This window comes from Oreochromis aureus, linkage group 4, assembly GCF_013358895.1.
Source record: "Oreochromis aureus strain Israel breed Guangdong linkage group 4, ZZ_aureus, whole genome shotgun sequence".
NCBI classification, from domain to species: Eukaryota; Metazoa; Chordata; class Actinopteri; order Cichliformes; family Cichlidae; genus Oreochromis; species Oreochromis aureus.
Window position 1 is genome coordinate 5,282,692 of NC_052945.1, and position 19,740 is coordinate 5,302,431.

Sequence of the window (19,740 nt, forward strand, 5' to 3'; positions counted from 1 at the left end):
TATAGCTGTTAGTGTGAGTTTAACATTTAAAGAAAAAGATCAGTAAACCAGTGATGAGGTGTATCCTTGGTTGAGTGAGCGGAAAAGCTTGAGTCCATCAGCCAATGAGCTTACTTACCATGCAGCATGAAAAGGTGAAATAACGTCGGTGCCTTATCTAAACTGGGCCACAATCAGCCTTGATGACAAACAGCTGCAAAGAATTCCTCTGCTTCCGCAGAATCACATGACCCAAGAAAACAGGTGTTTTTACACCCTGATGTTTGATCTTTTCGTATTGATCCTTCTACACAAATAAATGAGATACTTCTGTCTTAAATGTTGACTCATGGGAGGAGAAATCACTTGTGGGTTAAGCAAAAGTCAGACTGGCTTCATGGCAAAAGTACATTTATTTCAAGAAATTTCTTACATTTTAAGGTCAAGGCAAAGCGATGTGATTAAAAAACACAATTAACAGTTAATGACTATTCAGAAATTATGAGAATCCAAAGTATCGTGTGCTGACTGATAAACATTTTATTAATGACCTTTGTTGATTCCTGGAATCACGATCTACATGACATGAATACATCTTGGGCAAACAAACATTAATCTTTTGTTGTTGTTGTTGTTTTTATTTTAATACCAGAAAAATTATGCTTTTAAAACTCCTGGGAGACCCTGAAGAGCTGCTCTGCTTATTCCCAGATGAAGCTCAAAGGCAAATCACCAAGTTTCTCCTGAAGGACTTGATCCACTCTTTCACTCTGTGCAACAGTCAGTGTGTTCTTCCAGTCTCCAATCTGACCTGTAATGAAGACAAAAACACAACACCTGATACCCTGATATCAAACTTTTGTGCACAGCAGCTGCAGGTCTGTTATGTTACCTTTGCGCAGGAATTTCCCACTGAACCGCTCTGGTGAAAGATGCTCATAATTTGCTTTCGTGTCATTCTTCATGTTTTGAAATGTAGCTTTTTCCACAACTTGACTGATGGCGGCTTCAGTCAGGTTTATCCCTAAGAAGTTGCAGATCTTCTTCACTGATGCTTTCAGGTCCTGAAAGAAAAGCAGGAACGCAACAGAAAAACAACCTTAAACTCTGCCAGATATTTTATTTAAGTTTCCTTTGGAACAACAAAAGTTTGAAGAAACATCTTACCAAAATCATTTCCTCGTAGGTCAGGAAGAGGATGTTGTACTGCTCTCTGTTTAAATACCACTCCCTGACATGGTCAAACCAGGATGATGCAAAAACTGTATAGTGGCATAATGCATCCAGTTATTTGGCATTCTCATTTAATTGAGTTCACATACAACCCTCACGTCAAAAGAGGAGCTCAAGTGTAAGCTCTGTAGTTACCTACAGCATGACTGCAGGCACGATCAACCCACCCATTTGGTTCTGACAGATGGAAGTCTATTACTAATCATGCTAATCATGCAGTGGTAGTGCCTCCGAATGTAGTACAGATTTTGTCAGTGTGCTCAATCCCTACATGTCACACACACACACACACACACACACACACACACACACACACACACACACACACACACACACACAAAACTGGTGTCGCTGCTAACATACTAGCACAGCACCACAAAATCACTGGGTACTAAAGTGAAACCGCTGTTGCCACACACTGAAACCTTCAGGTCACTGACACCAAAGTCTTTCAAGTATGTAGAGCTGCAAGAGCTGTGAGATGAATCATATGACAGAAAAGACAAAATGTTTAGTAACAGATTTTTTTTTATATACATATATATATTTTTTTAATTTTATTATATATTTTTTTATATATATGTTTTGTAACTTCACAAGCCAAACAATTAGAGCACAGGTTTAAATTTACAGTTTTTACTGCATTTACAAGGTCCCATCCAACTACCGACCGATAACCTGCCTCAGTACTACATGGAAGCTCCTGTCAGGCATCATATCGGCTAAGATGAACAGGCACATGGGTCAATAAATGAGCAGGGCACAGAAAGGGATTGGCAAGAATACCAGAGGCACAAAACTCCAGCTACTGGTAGACAGAACAGTCAGCCAAGACTGCAAGACCAGACTGACCAACCTGTGCACTGCCTGGATTGATTACAAGAAGGCCTATGACTCAATGCCCCACAGCTGGATACTGGAATGCCTAGAATTGTACAAGATCAACAGGACCCTAAGAGCCTTCATCAGGAACTCAATGGGGATGTGGCGTACAACACTAGAGGCCAATTATGTTGGCCTCTAGTATATATATATATATATATATATATATATATATATATATATATATATACACACACATGTATTACTTAAAATGACTTAATTAACTATAAAGTGTGACTTTCGATCCACATGATGATGAATCAATTACTGATTACTATAAAGTGAGGAAACTTACTGTTTCCTGTTATGTACCACTCAAAAAACTGGTCAAAGCTCTCGGGAGTGTCCAGGTCTGCCATGGCTTTGCTGAAGTGATAAAAAGACACCACGTTGTCCTTTGGATTCCTCATCAAATACAAGATCTATATATTTAGAAAGAAAATCCGAATATTAACAGTTTGTTACTTAAATGTAAAAATTTAAAGTCATTAGTTTAAAAGAAAAACAATTCAAATTTTAGGGTCAAAATTTGATTTCAAATAATATCTTTTAAAATATGTTTTAAAGTCTGTATATTTTTATAGCTCTTTTTCTTCTATTTCTACTTGATTTGATGAACCTCTTAGTCTGCAATGACCTCATCGTCAGAAAGGAAAAGGACAAAAAATAATATACTGAAATAAAAACACAGAATCATTTAAAATAAAACAAATGCTAGTGCTAGCTTTTTGAACCTGGAACCATGTGTTTGTGTAGAAGTCTATGATAAAAATGACCCTCAGATTCCTTGATTTATGACCCCATTACAAAATTTTGTTAGAGGCTCAGAGTTTTACTTGCTTGGGGCACCATATTCACTGGCAAATAAAAAAAAATTTGTTTTGAAAAGAAGATCAACCACTCTATTTTCATTTGCCAGGATTTGCTGGTTTGTAAAAGCGGCTAATGGTCAAAGTGCAAGCCTCAAAAAACTGGACTTCAGTGACCGATAGGAAACATAATAAAAAATTTAATTAATCTTAGAAAGTACAAATTTAATTTGCTCTATTTTTGCAAAAAATAAGTAATAAAATCATTTTCACTTTCTCAAACTTTAAGAGTGCCTCTTTCTTCAAGAAGAATTGAGCTTCTATAAAGTACTGACTTTTGCCTTCTTCTCCTTCACTCCTGGAGGCATGATATGTTCAGGGAGATGCGAGGCGAAGAGTCGTGGAGAGGGACGAAGAGTGTGTTCAGCTGTCTTGTACTCCAGCCATGGCATCCTCTCCATGTTGTTTGAATATTTATTCTGATTCCCATGCAGTTCGTGGATGGAAATGATGATCTGCTGAGCCCATACAGTACCTGATGTGGGGAAAAACATTAGAGATCATCAGTGGATCAGTCTGGCCAGCACAAAACAGCAAATATAAATAATATATGAAATTTTCACCAACCTGACTTTGGATAAGTCACAACGAAGACATCGCTGTCTTTTATTTCAAAACTCTCAAGAGAGTCTATGTACTCTGGAGTTGTATGACCGACCACAAAATTGTAGTTTTTATGCTTGAAAACACGGTCCCTGATCTGCTCCATACTGGTTCTACATAAGACAGATAAAAAAGATAAATAGAAACAAAAAATCTGTGAGTCGCATGGTGGAGAGGTTTGTCTGTCCCAGGGATCCCGGGGCTACATTGTTGGGGGCCTTTTTCTCCCCTGATAACCTTTCCCATGGCAAGTTGATGCTGGGTGAGAAGTTTTGGGGAGTAACGGAATACATGTACCAGCATAACGTATTTGAAATACAAAATATGAGTAACTGTATTCCATTACAGTTACCATTTACCAAGTGTGTACATACATTCATTCATATATATATATATATATATATATATATATATATATATATATATATATATATATATATATATATATATATATATATATATATATATATATATATATATATATATATATATATATATATATATATATATATATATATATATCATATATATATATATATATATCTCCGACATGCTAACTAGTTACTCGACCCCGTGCGGTCCGAGTCCAACTTCTTAGAGGGACAAGTGGCGTTCAGCCACACGAGATTGAGCAATAACAGGTCTGTGATGCCCTTAGATGTCCGGGGCTGCACGCGCGCCACACTGAGTGGATCAGCGTGTGTCTACCCTTCGCCGAGAGGCGTGGGTAACCCGTTGAACCCCACGCGTGATAGGGATTGGGGATTGCAATTATTTCCCATGAACGAGGAATTCCCAGTAAGCGCGGGTCATAAGCTCGCGTTGATTAAGTCCCTGCCCTTTGTACACACCGCCCGTCAGAAATAAGCAGCTGGATAGCGTAGTGGTTAGACTACACGCCTACACACGAGAAGGAGGCTAGAGGGCAAGATCAAAGTAGCACGAAGGGAGGTTAGCCAACTAACGGAGTTGCAGAAAGGCGCGACAAAGAAGGTGCATAAGAAATACAGCAAGCTGTCCGTACCTGAGGCCTTGGAAACTGCCAAGCAAAGACTCACAGCCTTGGCCAGCCGCTTGAGGAGGTACACCAGAGAGGTAGAAGGCAGGAGAATAAACCAGCTGTTCTTCACAGAACCAGCAAAGGTGTACTCTCAGTGGCAAGGGAACAATAACAGAACAGCACCACCAAGGCTGGAGACGGAGCAATACTGGAAGAGCATATGGGAGAAGGACGCAACCCATAACGGCAATACTCAGTGGCTAGTGGATCTGAGGGCAGACCACAGCAACCTCCCTGAACAGGGTCCAGTAACCATCACAGTGGCAGATATCCACAGATATCCAAGAAAGGGTCTCCAGTATGAAGAGTTGGACAGCACCAGGGCCCGACATGGTTCACGCCTACTGGCTGAAGAAGCTGACTGCACTCCAACTCCAAGCCCATAGCACAAGTCACCATCAAGTGCGGGATCTACCAAGGAGATGCTCTGTCCCCACTGCTGTTCTGCATAGGCCTTAACCCCCTCAGTGAGATCGTTAACAAGACTGGCTACGGATACCGACTACTTAAACGGAGCGGTTGTCAGCCACCTCCTGTACATGTATGACGAGACATCGATTCACTGATCCACACCACCAGGCTATACAGCAATGACATTGGAATGTCGTTCGGACTGGAGAAGTGTAGTCGGATGGTAACAAAGAGAGGGAAGGTAGTCAGAACTGAGGGAATTGAACTACCAGAAGGCAACATTGCAGACATAGAGGACAGTTACAAGTACCTGGGGATCCCGCAAGCGAATGGGAACCATGAAGAGGCCGCTAGGAAAGCTGCAACCACCAAGTACCTGCAGAGGGTCAGGCAAGTCCTGAGGAGTCAGCTGAACGGTAAGAACAAGATCCGGGCCATCAACACCTACGCCCTGCCCGTGATCAGGTACCCTGCTGGGGTAATAGGCTGGCCAAAGGAGGAGATAGAAGCCACTGACATAAAGACAAGAAAGCTCCTTACCATGCATGGAGGGTTTCACCCCAAGTCCAGCACCCTGAGGCTGTACGCTAAGCGGAAGGAAGGGGGCCGAGGACTGGTGAGTGTCAGCACCACAGTCCAGGATGAGACAAGAAACATCCACGAATACATCACGAAGATGGCCCCAACTGACAGCGTGCTCAGTGAATACCTCAGGCAGCAGAAACCCAAGAAAGAGGAGGAAGGCGAGGAACCATCATGGAAGGACAGGCCCCTGCACGGTATGTACCACCGGCAGATAGAGGAGGTGGCTGATATCCAGAAATCCTACCAGTGGCTGGACAAAGCTGGACTGAAAGACAGCACAGAGGCACTAATCATGGCAGCACAAGAACAAGCTCTGAGTACAAGATCCATAGAGGCTGGGGTCTATCACACCAGGCAAGACCCCAGGTGCAGGCTGTGTAAAGATGCCCCAGAGACAATCCAGCACATAACAGCAGGGTGCAAGATGCTAGCAGGCAAGGCATACATGGGCGCCATAACCAAGTGGCCGGCATAGTGTACAGGAACATCTGTGCGAGTATAACCTGGAAGTCCCGAGGTCAAAATGGGAGATGCCCCAAGAGTGATGGAGAATGACCGAGCTAAGATCCTGTGGGACTTCCAGATGCAGACGGACAAAATGGTGGTGGCTAACCAACCGGACATAGTGGTGGTAGACAAACAGAAGAAGACGGCCGTAGTGATCGATGTAGCGGTTCGAATGACAGCAATATCAGGAAGAAGGAACACGAGAAGCTGGAGAAATACCAAGGGCTCAGAGAAGAGCTCGAGAGGATGTGGAGGGTGAAGGTAACGGTGGTCCCGTGGTAATCGGAGCACTAGGTGCGGTGACTCCCAAGCTAGGCGAGTGGCTCCAGCAGATCCCGGGAACAACATCGGAGATATCTGTCCAGAAGAGCGCAGTCCTGGGAACAGCTAAGATACTGCAGGGACCCTCAAGCTCCCAGGCCTCTGGTAGAGGACCCGAGCTTGAAGGATAAACCGCCCGTAGGGGCGTGCTGGGTGTTTTTTTTTTTTTTTTTTTATATATATATTCTGTTAACTTTTCTCTTTTACTATATTTTATAAACATTTTGCTCTTACTATTTTTTTTTTTACTTACTATACTGCTGAGTTACTGTCTGCTGCTCGTCAAATACATTTCATTGCAATGTTGACCCTGTGCTAACTTGCATATGACAAATAAAACTGAAACTGAAACATTTAAATAGGTGGTCATCAGAATACATGGTGGTCATTTCCAGTTTCCGGCTATCCCTCTCTAAGCCTTCTCCAATTTTGGTGATTTAAACACAGGTTTAAATCACTTGGATGAGCATGTAATCATATATCGAATGGCTGAGAGCGGCTAGCTCGGGTTCAAGTATGCTCTATTTGTTTGTTTGTTTATTTATTTTTTTAACTCCATTCCCATCTGGGATTAATACAGTGTTAAAAGATTATTGAACATATATGTGATCAGCTCCATGAAATGTATTCCTTAATTTATCATTAAGCACATGTCTATGTGACTTTTCACCTAGTAACTTGTGTGATGAACCTATGCAGCTACTAACCGCTTCCTGTCTTCAGAGAACATTTAGATATAGAGAAGTGAAACCTCAGCTCTGAGTTCTGAGAATAACTCTGTTATCTTTGTAATACACACACACACACACACACACACACACACACACACACACACACACAGAACAATCTTGTATAAATAAAAAAAAATAAGCGGTGACAAAGCGAGTCCATGAGTGTCTCCTGTGCGAAAGTGCTCTGTGACCGCCCTCATGAGTGAAAGAACTGCAGTGTTGTGTGTTTTCTAACTCAGGTGTCTCAGCTGAACAAAGAACGGCAGGGTGATTTAAAGAAATCCCTGTCATACAGTTTCTCTGATCTTGATTGCTGGAAATCCAGAGAAAACGTGCAATAAGAGGCTCTAATATAAGCGTCCTATCAATGTTGGTGGGGTCAGTTACACAATGGACCCAGAGCCAGAACAACGGGCCAGCAGTGAACGGGCAGGAATGGTTTTCTTACTTGGAAATCCCAACAGCACTTCATAAAAAGAATGGGATTGGCAAAACCTCAGTATCTTCGATGTATTATTGCTGTGTGATTTTTATTACTATTACTGAATGCTACTCGCCACCAAGCTAACATTGTTAGCTGGCGTTAGCTGACGGTAGTTCATAGACTGCAGACTGTTAGGCCATTTCTAAATACTCAAGTACACCAGTCCTCGTGTTCTCGGTAGTCCAGGCTTCATAAGTTCACAGGAGAGTCCAGACCTCCCGAGAATGCAGCGCGATCGTTCTACAGCACTGAACTTAATGACATCACAGCTCCGGAGTTTTTACTGCCATCCCCTCTTAATTTAACTGTGATGAATATTTGCAATGGAAATTACACGACATAAAAAAAATTACAAATGATGTAGTAGATTTCTTTAGAAAAAAAAAAGATAATTAAAAAAAATAAGCACTTTGGCAAAATTCGCCTTTACATATCATCTGTTTCATGTCTAATAAGCTTCCTTCAGTTGAGCACAATCACTCCATGACAGAAACACAAGCTTAATCTCTCTGAATAAACACAGTGCACATGTATGCCTGAATAAAAATTAGAATATAACCTGATCATTTTTGATTTGATTATCTCCACATAGTAACATGCCGTTTTTAGACTTGATGAATAGCATTATCAACCTGCTAGCTGCAAATAATCATATGCAGTTCCACATGATTATTAACAGATAAAAAGAAAACATATTACTGATACAGAAATAGTTTTCGACAAGATACGAGATCACTGCAAAAAGTGCAGCCTTGCCTAATGTGTCCACCCTACTGTTACTCATTTTATATTAAGATTTTAAAATCTAGTTAGTATTGATATGGCGAGTGGCCTTCAGTAATAGTAAAAAAAAAACAATCACACAGCAATAACACATTCATGTAGTTGTAAAAAGCACGACGATATATTAAGTAATCCAAAGTATTCAGAATACGTTACTCTCACTGAGTAATGTAACGGAATGTGTTCCAAAATACATTTTGGGGGATTTTATTCTGTAATCTGTAGTGAATACATTTTAAAAGTAACCATCCCAACACTGTGGGTGAGGGACCAGACAAAGAGCAATAATATACCTCAATATACCTAATATACCCAACTGTTTTTGACTATCAATATACTATAAGTTTGCACACTGCTGATTCATAAACCTTTTTAATTTTGCATTTTTTACATTTTAATTTTATACTTAATTTTGAATTTTAGTTTATTTTTTTTATTTTTAGTGATCGGGAATTGCACAGCAATAAGCATTTCACTACATGTTGTACTGTGTATGATTGTACTGTTCTCTCTCTGTGTTGAACTCTCTGAGTGTGAACATAGATAAACAGCCAGCCAAACTCCTTTTCAAGAGCCAGGAAGGTGAGCGTATTTGTTCTTTTAATGACTTCAAACATAGAAATCATCTTGAACTGATATCATTGAACTGGAGTGAAATTAGAAAAACACATAAAACAAAACTCTTAATGGATTGTCATATAATCAGCAGCTAAGTATATTTAGGCACTAACATAGGAGACAACAAAATAAATATATTGTAGATATACAATCTCATATTAATACAAAGAAAAACAAGCAGGTAGTGGGTGAGCGTAGACTTGTATCATTAGCTCAGAAGCTACGACCTATAACTACTGCACTTCAAAGAAGGTAGTCAAAGGAGTTTGCAAAGAAAAGCGTCTGGACTTCTTTAAGTTGCTTGAAGACGTTTCACCTCTCATCCGAGAAGCTTCTTCAGTTCTAAGGTCAAATGGCCGAGAGTCCCAGATTTAAACCCAGTGGGAGTATCCCCCAAGGAGGGACAAAGGACCCCTGGTGATCCTCTAATCACATGCGCCAAGGTGTGAAAGCGGGTGTGGGACCCTAATCAGCCAGGTGATTAGAGGATTCATCAGCAAGTGCCTGCACTCGTCTCCACTGGCACTTCAAAAGTTCTTTTCCAACAACCTCACCAGCCGGAGCTGCAGCAGCAGTGGTGAAGAAGGATCGGAGGAGACCGGAATCAATGGCCTTGCACTGATTATGGCAGACACCTCTGCCATCAAGGTACAGAGCACTTCATGAGTCAGGTGATTGTGTTTACCATGAGACAACATGGAGTCCAGTATCCTCCTGTTTACACCAATCATGCGCCCACACACCTCGCATATGCGATGCATGTGGAGGGTTGAACTCCCACGTACAGCCGTGTTCATAGAGGCATTTCAGGATCTTGTCTTGACTCAGATCATCTTGTCTTATTCCTAATTGGGAACATGCTCCAACAAAGTTTATACCACAGTCTGACCTCAGCTGCTTCACTGGCCTTCTTAAAGCAAAAAGTCTGCGTAGTGCATTGATGCAGCTACTTGAGTCCATGGACTCAATGACTTCTATATGCACAGCCCTGGAACTGTGAAATGCATGTGAAAAGGATCGCCCATTGCTTACTCTAAGCTGCTCCACCTCGGGTTCTTCGGGTGATTACCTCCCACGGACCAAAAACATCCAACCCTACATATGTAAAGGGAGGAGACATGCTCAGACATTCTGGGGAAGGTCGGCCATTTTCTGGACTTCCAGTTTTCTTCTCAGCTTTCGGCAGGCAATACAGGAATGGATTACAGAGCTAATATCAACCTTTTGCCAGCAACAATCCACAGGCCTTCCCCTCTGATTGCCCCTTCTGTAAACTGTCGTCCTTGATGTTTTATCTTTTCATGGTAATGGGTCACATGATTCTGTTTTGGGAGAATGATTGCTGCCTCCAGTTCTTCTGGAGTATGAAGTTTGTTGCACATATGCCATCCTCTACATGTATTTGGGGAGTTGGTGCTGAATGATTGAGTCTGGTGGCTCAAGAAGGCAACTGCTCTCAGTAAGGACCTCCAGGTGGAGAAGTGTTGGAACCTATTTGAAGTAAATTTACCCTCGGTTATATGGGTAGCACAGGATGTCAGCTGGTGTCTTACCTCTAAATCTGTTTCTGGTTCCACCAGCTCAAAGGGCTCATGTGTTTCAGCCACAGGAGGCTTGTGAAGAAAATCTGGACCTGTAAACCAGATAGTCTCTGCAAGCTGAGAAGCTGGGACTGATCTGGTGGCTAGATCAGCTGGATTCTGATCTGTTGGCACGTAGTGCCACTGCTGAGGAGAAGTTGTCTGTCTAATTCAATTTATTGTGGATGTATCCAAGAACCACCTTGCTGTCACAGAAAAACTTTACAGTATCAGGTTTAAGATCGAGCTCCCGAGGATTAGTTCTGCCACTTGATGGCCAGCACTGACCCACAGAGTTCCAAGCGAGGGATTGTAGGCTCTGGTTTAGGAGCTAGCTTGGCTTTTCCGAGTACAAAGCCGAGTACAAAGCCGACTCGACACTGTCCATCTGTAGTAATAAACGGCGCCCCCCGTGTGCAGCAGCCTGTTACAGCAGCTCTGCTCACTCTGAGTTTCTTTCTTTCTTTCTTATCTTTTTCTCCTTGTAATTTTTATAGCTAACGTATTGCAATTTAGACCCTGCAACCATGTTCCACCGTTTTGTGTTAGTCCTGGTCGTTTTCTTAGTTTTTTCCACTTTTTTCACCCGTGTCTGGGGACCCAGTGCAGGGATCCTTTGTTTACAGTAGGGATCAGCTGTTAGCGCTGCGTCCCGCAGTGGTACTGCCGGCGAACAGACTCGACATTCCCAGCGAGCTGAGGAAGAAAAGACGGGGTTGTCGTGCTGGGAAGGAGCGCCGTCGCCCGAGAAGGAGACGTTATTGACCATCTCTTCCTTCTGTAATCACTGGAAACGTAAGATCTTTGCCCAATAAGATGGATGAGCTCACGTCGCTAACCTGGTCACAGAGGAGTACCGGCAATGTAGCATCATGATGCTAACGGAGTCGTGGCTAACACCGCTAACTCCGGACATGAGCGTGACACTACTGGGATTCCAGCTGCTGCGAGCGGACAGGACGAGAGAGAGCGGTAAGAGGAAAGGAGGGGGACTGGCAGTGTTTGTGAATGGCAGATGGTATAACCCTGGGCACATCACTGTGAAAGAACAACTCTGCAGCAGAGACATTGAGCTGTTAGCCGTTAGCATGCGTCCATACTACCTGCCCGGGAATTCTCGCATGTTATCGCGATAACAGCGTATGTCCCCCCTCGGCCAGCGGATGCAGCCTGTGACACTCTCCACTCTGTGGTCAGCAGACTGCAAACACAATCTCCGAGAGCCCTTCTCGTAATATCAGGGCACTTTAATCATGCCTCATTGGACTCCACACTGCCCACCTTCACCCAGTATATGACATGCCCAACAAGAGACAATAAAACACTGGACTTACTGTATGCCAATGCTGAAGAGGCATACAGTTCATCACCTCTCCCTCCCTGGGCAGATCTGACCACAACCTGGTGCACCTTGTCCCTGTGTATGAGCCCTTAGTGCGCGGGGAGCCACCAGCCACTCGCACAGTCCAGAGATGGTCGGAGGAGGCGAGGAGGCTCTTAAGGATTGTTTTGAGTCGACTGTGTGGGAGGTGATCTGTGACGACCACGGAGAGGACATCGACAGCCTTACTACATGCATTACTGACTATATTAATTTCTGTGTGGATAACACCGTACCTACCAGGACTGTACGGTGTTTCTCCAACAACAAACCTTGGATTACCCCAGAAATTAAAGCTGTCCTCAAGCAGAAGAGGAGGGCCTTCAAATCCAAAGACAAAGAGGAGTTGAAAAGGGTGCAGAGAGAGCTGAGGGGACTGATAAGGAATGGGAAGGAGAGCTACAGGCAGAAGATGGAGAACCAGCTTCAGCAAAACAACGTTGGGGAAGTCTGGAGAGGCCTCAGAACGCTCTGCCTGGGAGGGATGTGAGGTGGGCAAATGAACTGAATCTTTTCTTCAACAGATCTGATTTATCCATGAGGCAGTCTTCAACATCGGCTGCAGACTCACCCACCCCACTGCTGCTGTTCCACCTCTGACACCTCAGACGCTTCACACCTCCTCTATTCACCCTGCTCACTCCTCCCACCCCAACAACAGCATCCAATACACACTCATCACAAGGCTCCAGCCTGTCTCTCTCAACCACCCAGGTTAGGAGGGAACTGAGGAGGATTAAAGTCAAGAAGGCAGCGGGCCCAGATGGCATCAGCTCAAGGGTCGTCAGGTCCTGCGCGGACCAACTGTGTGGGGTGATGGAGCACCTCTTCAACCTGAGCCTGAGACTGTGGAGAGTCCCACAGCTCTGGAAAACCTCCTGTGTTGTACCAGTGCCAAAGACTTCACGCCCCAAGGACCTCAATGGCTACAGGCCGGTGGCTCTGACATCCCACCTGATGAAGACCCTGGAGTGGTTGGTCCTGGCTCAGCTTCGGCACATGGTGAGCTCATCATTGGACTCAGTTCAGTTTGCCTACCAGCCTGGCATTGGAGCAGATGATGCCGTCATTCACCTCCTACATCGTTCCCTCGCTCACCTGGAGACCGCAGGAAGCACTGTGAGAATCATGTTCTTTGATTTCTCCAGTGCCTTCAACACCATTCTTCCCACGGTCCTGAAGGACAAGCGGGAGAATTCAGGAGTGGACCATCACCTCACTACCTGGATTCTGGACTACCTCACCGACCGACCACAGTATGTGAGAACTCAGGGCTGTGTGTCGGACAGGGTCGATCTGCAATGCGGGGCCCCCAGGGAGCGGTTCTGGCTCCGTTCCTCTTCACCATCTACACTGCAGACTTCTCCCACAACTCCACCCAGTGCTTCCTGCAGAAGTTCTCTGATGACTCTGCAATAGTCGGCCTCATCACTGATGGGGACGACAAGGAGTACAAAGGACTGACTCAGGACTTTGTGGACTGGTGCCAGCTGAACTACCTCTAGATCAACGCCAGTAAAACCAAGGAGCTGGTGGTAGACTTCCGCAGGCACAAACATCCTCCACTGCAACCACTGAACATCCAAGGTATGGACATCGAGGCTGTGGACAGCTACAGGTACCTTGGTGTTCATCTGAACAACAAACTGGACTGGACTCATAATTCAGACGCCCTCTACAGGAAAGGGCAGAGCAGGCTGTACCTGCTGTGGAGACTCAGGTCGTTTGGAGTGGAGGGCCCACTCCTGAAGACCTTCTATGACTCTGTGGTGGCCTCAGCCATCTTTTACGGTGTGGTCTGCTGGGGTGGCAACATCTCTGCTGGGGACAGGAAGAGACTGAACAGGCTGATCAGAAGGGCCAGCTCTGTTCTAGGATGCCCTCTGGACCCAGTGGAGGTGGTGAGTGACAGGAGAATGGCGGCTAAGCTGTCATCCCTGTTGGACAACATCTCCCACCCCATGCAGGAGACTGTGACAGCACTGAACAGCTCCTTCAGTGGCAGGCTGCGGCACCCACGGTGTGGGACGGAGAGATTTCGCAGGTCTTTCCTCCCCACTGCTGTCAGACTCCACAACAAAGACTTTAACTGATCAAACACACACATCCACACATGTGCAATAACACTGAGTGCAATAATCTTTTCTGGCATCGTTGTATTTTTACTCAGTTGTATATAGCATTTGTATTCTATTTTTATCCTATTGTATATTTTATTCTATTTTATTTTACTGTATATAGTATTTTATTTTATTCTATTCTGTACAGTTGTGTACTGTATTTATTCTTATTGTATTCTAATTTTTGCTTCATAACTTTTGCACTGTCCACTTCCTGCTGTGACAGGAAGTGGACAGATTTCCCACGTGTGGGACTAATAAAGGTTATCTTATCTTATCTTATCTTAAATAGTAAATGGCCTGTATTTGTATAGCGCTTTGCTTAATCCCTAAGGACCCCAAAGCGCTTTACACTACATTCAGTCATTTACCCATTCACACACACATTCACACACTGGTGATGGCAAGCTACAATGTAGCCACAGCTGCTCTGGGGCGCACTGACAGAGGCGAGGCTGCGAGTGAAGGGTTTATTGTCAGCTGCAACCTTGAAGGTGTCAGAATCTATCCTCCAGCACAGACCAAGGCTTCTTTGCGCTGGGAGAATTTCCTCATTTAGCACCAAGTCTTTTAACCCTGTAGCCAGATCTTCATATGTGAAAGCCTGCATCACTTTGATACTGTTGGAGGCAATCTTATGCAGTTTAAGATTAGATTACGCCAGTGATGCTTGAGTGCGCTTGAGGAGGTCAATAGCCTCTGCTTCTGTCGGGAGAGAGATCAGTCCGTTGTCCACATAAAAGTGTCTCTCCACAAACTGGCATGTGTCGGGTCCGTATTTGTGTTCACCCTCTTGGGAAGCTCTTGAAGTCCATATATAGAGACTGCAGGTGATGGGCTATTCCCAAACACATGCACCCGCATGCAGTATTCCACTACTTCCTTGGTCAGGTCATGGTCTTTGCGCCTAAAGAAATCTTAGATAATTTCTGTGGTCCTCTCTCATCATGAAACCATAGAACATCTGTTGGATGTCAGCTGTCACAGCAACAATGTCCTTTCTGAACCTGAGCAGCACTCCTAAAAGGGAGTTATTTAGGTCAGGGCCTGAGAGCGGAATGCTGGCAGAACTCCTTCTGCATGATGTTCAGAAAGCTCTCATCTTCATACAACAAAGCAGGTTCGTTATCACATGTTTGTCTTGTGAATACGCTTACCCCAGGTTTTTCCTCAGCAGGAAGGTTGATGGAGCCATAACTGGACAGGCAAGGGTAAATATCGGATTTTTGCTCCCCGCCATACCCCAACTTTTCTTTCACAGAGATTTGATTCTGTCAAGCACCATCAAAGATGGACGTCCATTCGGCAGAACACTAGTCTTATAGACAGCTACAGTAGGCTTGTGTGCCATGTTGATGCAAACTTCCCCAACTATCACCCATCCCAAATCCAAATGTTGGGCAAAGGGAGCATTGTGAGGACTGTTAATTTGTTGCCTTTCTTTGTGAACACGTATCAAAATCTGTCCTTCGGGATCTATCTCAGTAATTCAAGGCGCTATGAGCATCAAGTGGGCATGGGAACACGCAACCTCTGGTGAGGGGATTTCAGACCTGTTGGTCATGATGTCATTACATTCAATGAGTGGAGGTAAGTCTAAGCACACTTCACCATCCCATCTAAAGCCTCAATTTGAAACCGACTGCCTTTCTCCCTGTCATCTCAGTAGTACCAGTGCATGTCTTCAGAAAGTACGGCGAAAGGTTGTTACTGATCCCAAAGAGTTGGAAAAACTCAGATTTGGCCAGCGATGATTGTGTATGTGACAAATAAAATTTGAATATGAATTTGAGCTGTCATACGAGCCATTCGGTCCTTATTCGATCCTTATACAACCGTTGCAAGACCTTCACTGTGTTACATGTGCCATGATATGTAGCCCTGTTGTTTTCTGTTGCTCTTATCTTTCAGGTGTCAAGCCTCCACCTATTGGCCAATTCAAAGTAAAATGGCACATGTCTATTGGCATGGCGTGGCTGACCTTTTGTCAAGCAGCTAGGCAGGCCTTTTGTTTTGTTTATTGCTTTATTTAGACTTTAGACAGGCTGTTGGCCTCTTTTCATTTTGTAAATTATTTGGTTGATTTGGCTCAACCGCCTGGTGCTCCTCCCCACCTTTTTCTTTTGTCAAGTTTATTATTGCAAAGGCATTGTAAATGATGAATAAATCCTGCCTGACTATTAACCTTGCTGTTGTCCCTCTTGTTCATTAATTTTGGTTGTCTAGTCTTGCTGTCTCCTCCTGCCTTAGCCCCCACCATGGTGGTGAGGGGAGGTAACAACTGGCAATAAGTCAGACTTGTTCTGGTGGCTGTTTGACTCTGCCACAGCTGCGTTTGTCACTGATTCTGTTCATAATGTTATATATTTCTGCTCTCAACTAATAGGTTTCCTAAGCTGTAAGTTGTAATGTGATTATGACTGAACTGCCGTGTTTTGGTCTGTTTTATATCTGATACAGACACTGTACTGGTCAGCTGTGGTGACTACCCTCACCCTATAGTCACAAGCTTTGGTTAGTGACCAAAAGAATGAGAATACGGAGTAAAACGACATAAATGAGCTTTCTCCAAAGGGTGGTTGGCCCCTCCCTTAGAGATAGGGTGAGGAGTTCAGCCGTCCAGGAGGGGCTCAGAGTAAAGCCACTACTCCACATCGAAAGGAGCCAGTTGAGGTGATTCGGGGATCTGACAAGGAAGTCTCCTGGGAATCTCCTGGGTGAGGTGTTCTAAGCATCTTCCACTGGGTGGAGGCCTTGGGGCAGACCCAGGACACACTGGAGAGATTATATCTCTTGGCTAGCCTGAGAATGACATGGTGCTCCCCGAGACTAGCTGGAGGAAGTGGTGGAGGAGAGGGTGGTGGAGGATTCTCTGCTTAGGCTGCTTGCCCTGTTGACCTGGCCCAGACTAGAACTGCCAGTAGATATTGTTGGAGTAAAGATGGACAAAATGCAGACAGCAAATCCTGATCCAACTATAGGAGTCTGTATTTAAATACAAATTTAATCAGAATTGTTGATTGAAAATTTGAGTACTGCATCCAGAATGAAACCTGTATTTAAGACTCAATGCTAGTGAGTCATCCAGAAAGTGAGTGCCAAAAACAACCTGAGTGCACATTTGCACTGATTGAATGTGACTCTCAAATTAAGAAATGTGTTAAAATGTGTTACACTCAACACAAGCAGCACAGAAGAAAAGGTTGATCCAATCAAAAATAAATTATTGTGAATGTATTATTGTAAATGACGGACATTGAACAACTGGTTTTATAGTTGTTCAATAGTTCAGAGAAGAAGAATTTCTCTCTCATGCATCTTATGAAGGACTTCATATCACCAATGAAGGCAACTCTACTTGAAATAGAACAATTAGCTATGGCACAGACAGAACTGATAAGATTAAGTCAGCAAACAGTACTATAAGGAGGAAATCATAAACCTGAAAAGAAATTTAACTGCTAAGAAAATCATTCAACTGTCCAAAGCATTCTCATATTGCTGACCTGATCTCAAAGCATATCCACCAAAAAGTCTAGATGCATGCTCAGCCCTTAAGGTAAGAAAATCCCTAAAAAGTTGATTCTCTTCATCTGGACGTAGCATTTTCAAATTTGCATAATGACTGAAACTTCAGTCATTATGCAAAAGTACAGTTCAACAAGTAAAAACCTGGAGTCAGCTTAGACTGAGAAATCACTTGGATGCATGACAAAACATTTCCCCCTCCAGGAAAGGTTACGTATAGATAAAAAGTCAACATTTTTTAGGTGCTAAGTCTAATTTACATTAAATTGCAATTAATATGAATTACTGAAATAATTTACTCCAAATCCTCCTTGGCCATGCCTCTGCGGTTTATCTGAACTGGTAAAACACTTTCTCCCATTCTCTGAACCAAATTCTCAGTGCCCTAAGCTTTTTTAATAAATCCCTCTTTTTGCAAAACATTGAATAGTTTTAACTATCATTAAAACCACTATGACGCAAGTTTTGAACTAGCTCAAGAAACTGTGTCAAATCTGCTCAATTAAAAACAGTTCTTTGATGGAAAGACAATGCATTGGCATCTCTGCCCAGTCTGGAAGGCAGGCATGCTGACAATGAATAAATGTCACAGCATGGCTCATGGCGTATGACAAAAATGGGAAAGAACACTGTGCAACACCCAGGCCTTTATATAGGGGTAAAGGTCCAGCTCAGGTGTTCTGAGTAAAGAACAAGCCTATGCTTTCTTATAGCCAAAATCAGCCATGGCAGACCCTCTTCCCAGTCTCTACTAAGCTTTATGCAATAGGTATGCAAAAGAGGCTTTAGCATCTGGTGAAACCTTTCCAGAGCAACCTGGCTTTGGGCATGGTATCTTGATGACCAATTATGGTTTATGTGCAGGGTTTTCAAAAATTCGGCGAACATGTGAGATGAAAAATTTGAACTCTGATCACTCACACCGACATAAACTGAGTTAGAGCTGTCACCTATGGGGCGCCGTTTGTAAACTGAAACATGCCAAAATTAACGGCAACATTTTTCCACATTTAGCTCTAAATCTTACAAAAACATGTTTTTTCGAGTCATTTTTTACAACATTTAGTAAAATTTTAAATGTTAAATCTAAATGCTAAATGTTAAATCTAAATGTTAAATGTTAAATCTAAATGCTAAATGTTAAATCTAAATATTATATCTAAATGTAAATGTTAAATGTTAAATTTAAATATTATATATAAATCTAAATGTTAAATGTTAAATCTAAATGTTATATATAAATCTAAATGCTAAATGTTAAATCTAAATGCTAAATGTTAAATCTAAATGTTAAATGTTAAATCTAAATATTATATCTAAATGTAAATGTTAAATGTTAAATCTAAATATTATATATAAATCTAAATGTTAAATGTTAAATCTAAATGTTATATATAAATCTAAATGTTAAATGTTAAATCTAAATATTATATATAAATCTAAATGTTAAACACATGTGTGTGTTACAACAACAGCCACTTACAACATCTCGAAACCCCTTGCAACCGTCCTAGCACCTCTCGTGGGGAACACCCCACACCACATCAAGAACTCCACCGACTTCACAGACAAGGTCCAGAAACTTGCCCTGGACCCAGATGAAACCATGGTGTCCTTTGATGTAGTCTCACTCTTCACTTGCATACCCACCACGGAGGCAGTGGAGACTGTCAGAAAACGACTACAAGAAGACAACGCCTTGGAAGACAGGACCAACCTCACACCTGATCAGATTTGCACACTGTTAGACCTCTGCCTCACCACTACATATTTCAAATACAACGAAGGTTTCTACAGACAAAAACATGGCTGCGCCATGGGCTCCCCTGTGTCACCTATTGTAGCCAACCTTTACATGGAGGAAGTGGAAAGAAAGACCCTTGGCTCTTTTAAAGGGAGAGTACCCAGCCACTGGTACAGATATGTAGATGACACCTGGGTCAAAATCAAAAGACAAGAAGTGGAATCCTTCACTGCGCACATTAACGCCGTGGATAAAAACATCAAGTTCACCAGGGAAGACACAAAGGACAACTGTTTGCCTTTCCTGGACTGCGCTGTGCAC

The 19,740-nt window shown here is 43.1% G+C and overlaps 1 protein-coding gene across 1 annotated transcript; it reads right to left on the bottom strand.

Moving 5' to 3' along the window:
* Nucleotides 1–373: 373 nt before the first annotated feature.
* On the bottom strand, nucleotides 374–17,678 carry LOC120439719 (amine sulfotransferase-like). Its single transcript, XM_039610632.1, has 7 exons — nucleotides 17,654–17,678; nucleotides 3,531–3,679; nucleotides 3,239–3,438; nucleotides 2,390–2,516; nucleotides 1,147–1,241; nucleotides 872–1,043; nucleotides 374–790 (listed from the first exon to the last, which is right to left on the bottom strand). Exons 2-7 carry the CDS (start codon nucleotides 3,670–3,672, stop codon nucleotides 681–683), a joined length of 846 nt encoding a protein of 281 aa, XP_039466566.1. The 5' UTR covers nucleotides 3,673–3,679; nucleotides 17,654–17,678; the 3' UTR covers nucleotides 374–680.
* Between the last annotated feature and the right edge of the window lie 2,062 nt (nucleotides 17,679–19,740).

Excerpts from the sequence above, each read along its gene's own strand:
- LOC120439719 (XM_039610632.1), bottom strand. The coding sequence starts at position 3,672 with ATGGAGCAGATCAGGGACCGTGTTTTCAAGCATAAAAACTACAATTTT. Across the intron at positions 2,517-3,238 it reads TGAAGGAGAAGAAGGCAAAA|ATCTTGTATTTGATGAGGAA; the intron begins GTCAGTACTTTA and ends CTAAATATATAG. Across the intron at positions 1,044-1,146 it reads CCTACGAGGAAATGATTTTG|GACCTGAAAGCATCAGTGAA; the intron begins GTAAGATGTTTC and ends CTTTTCTTTCAG.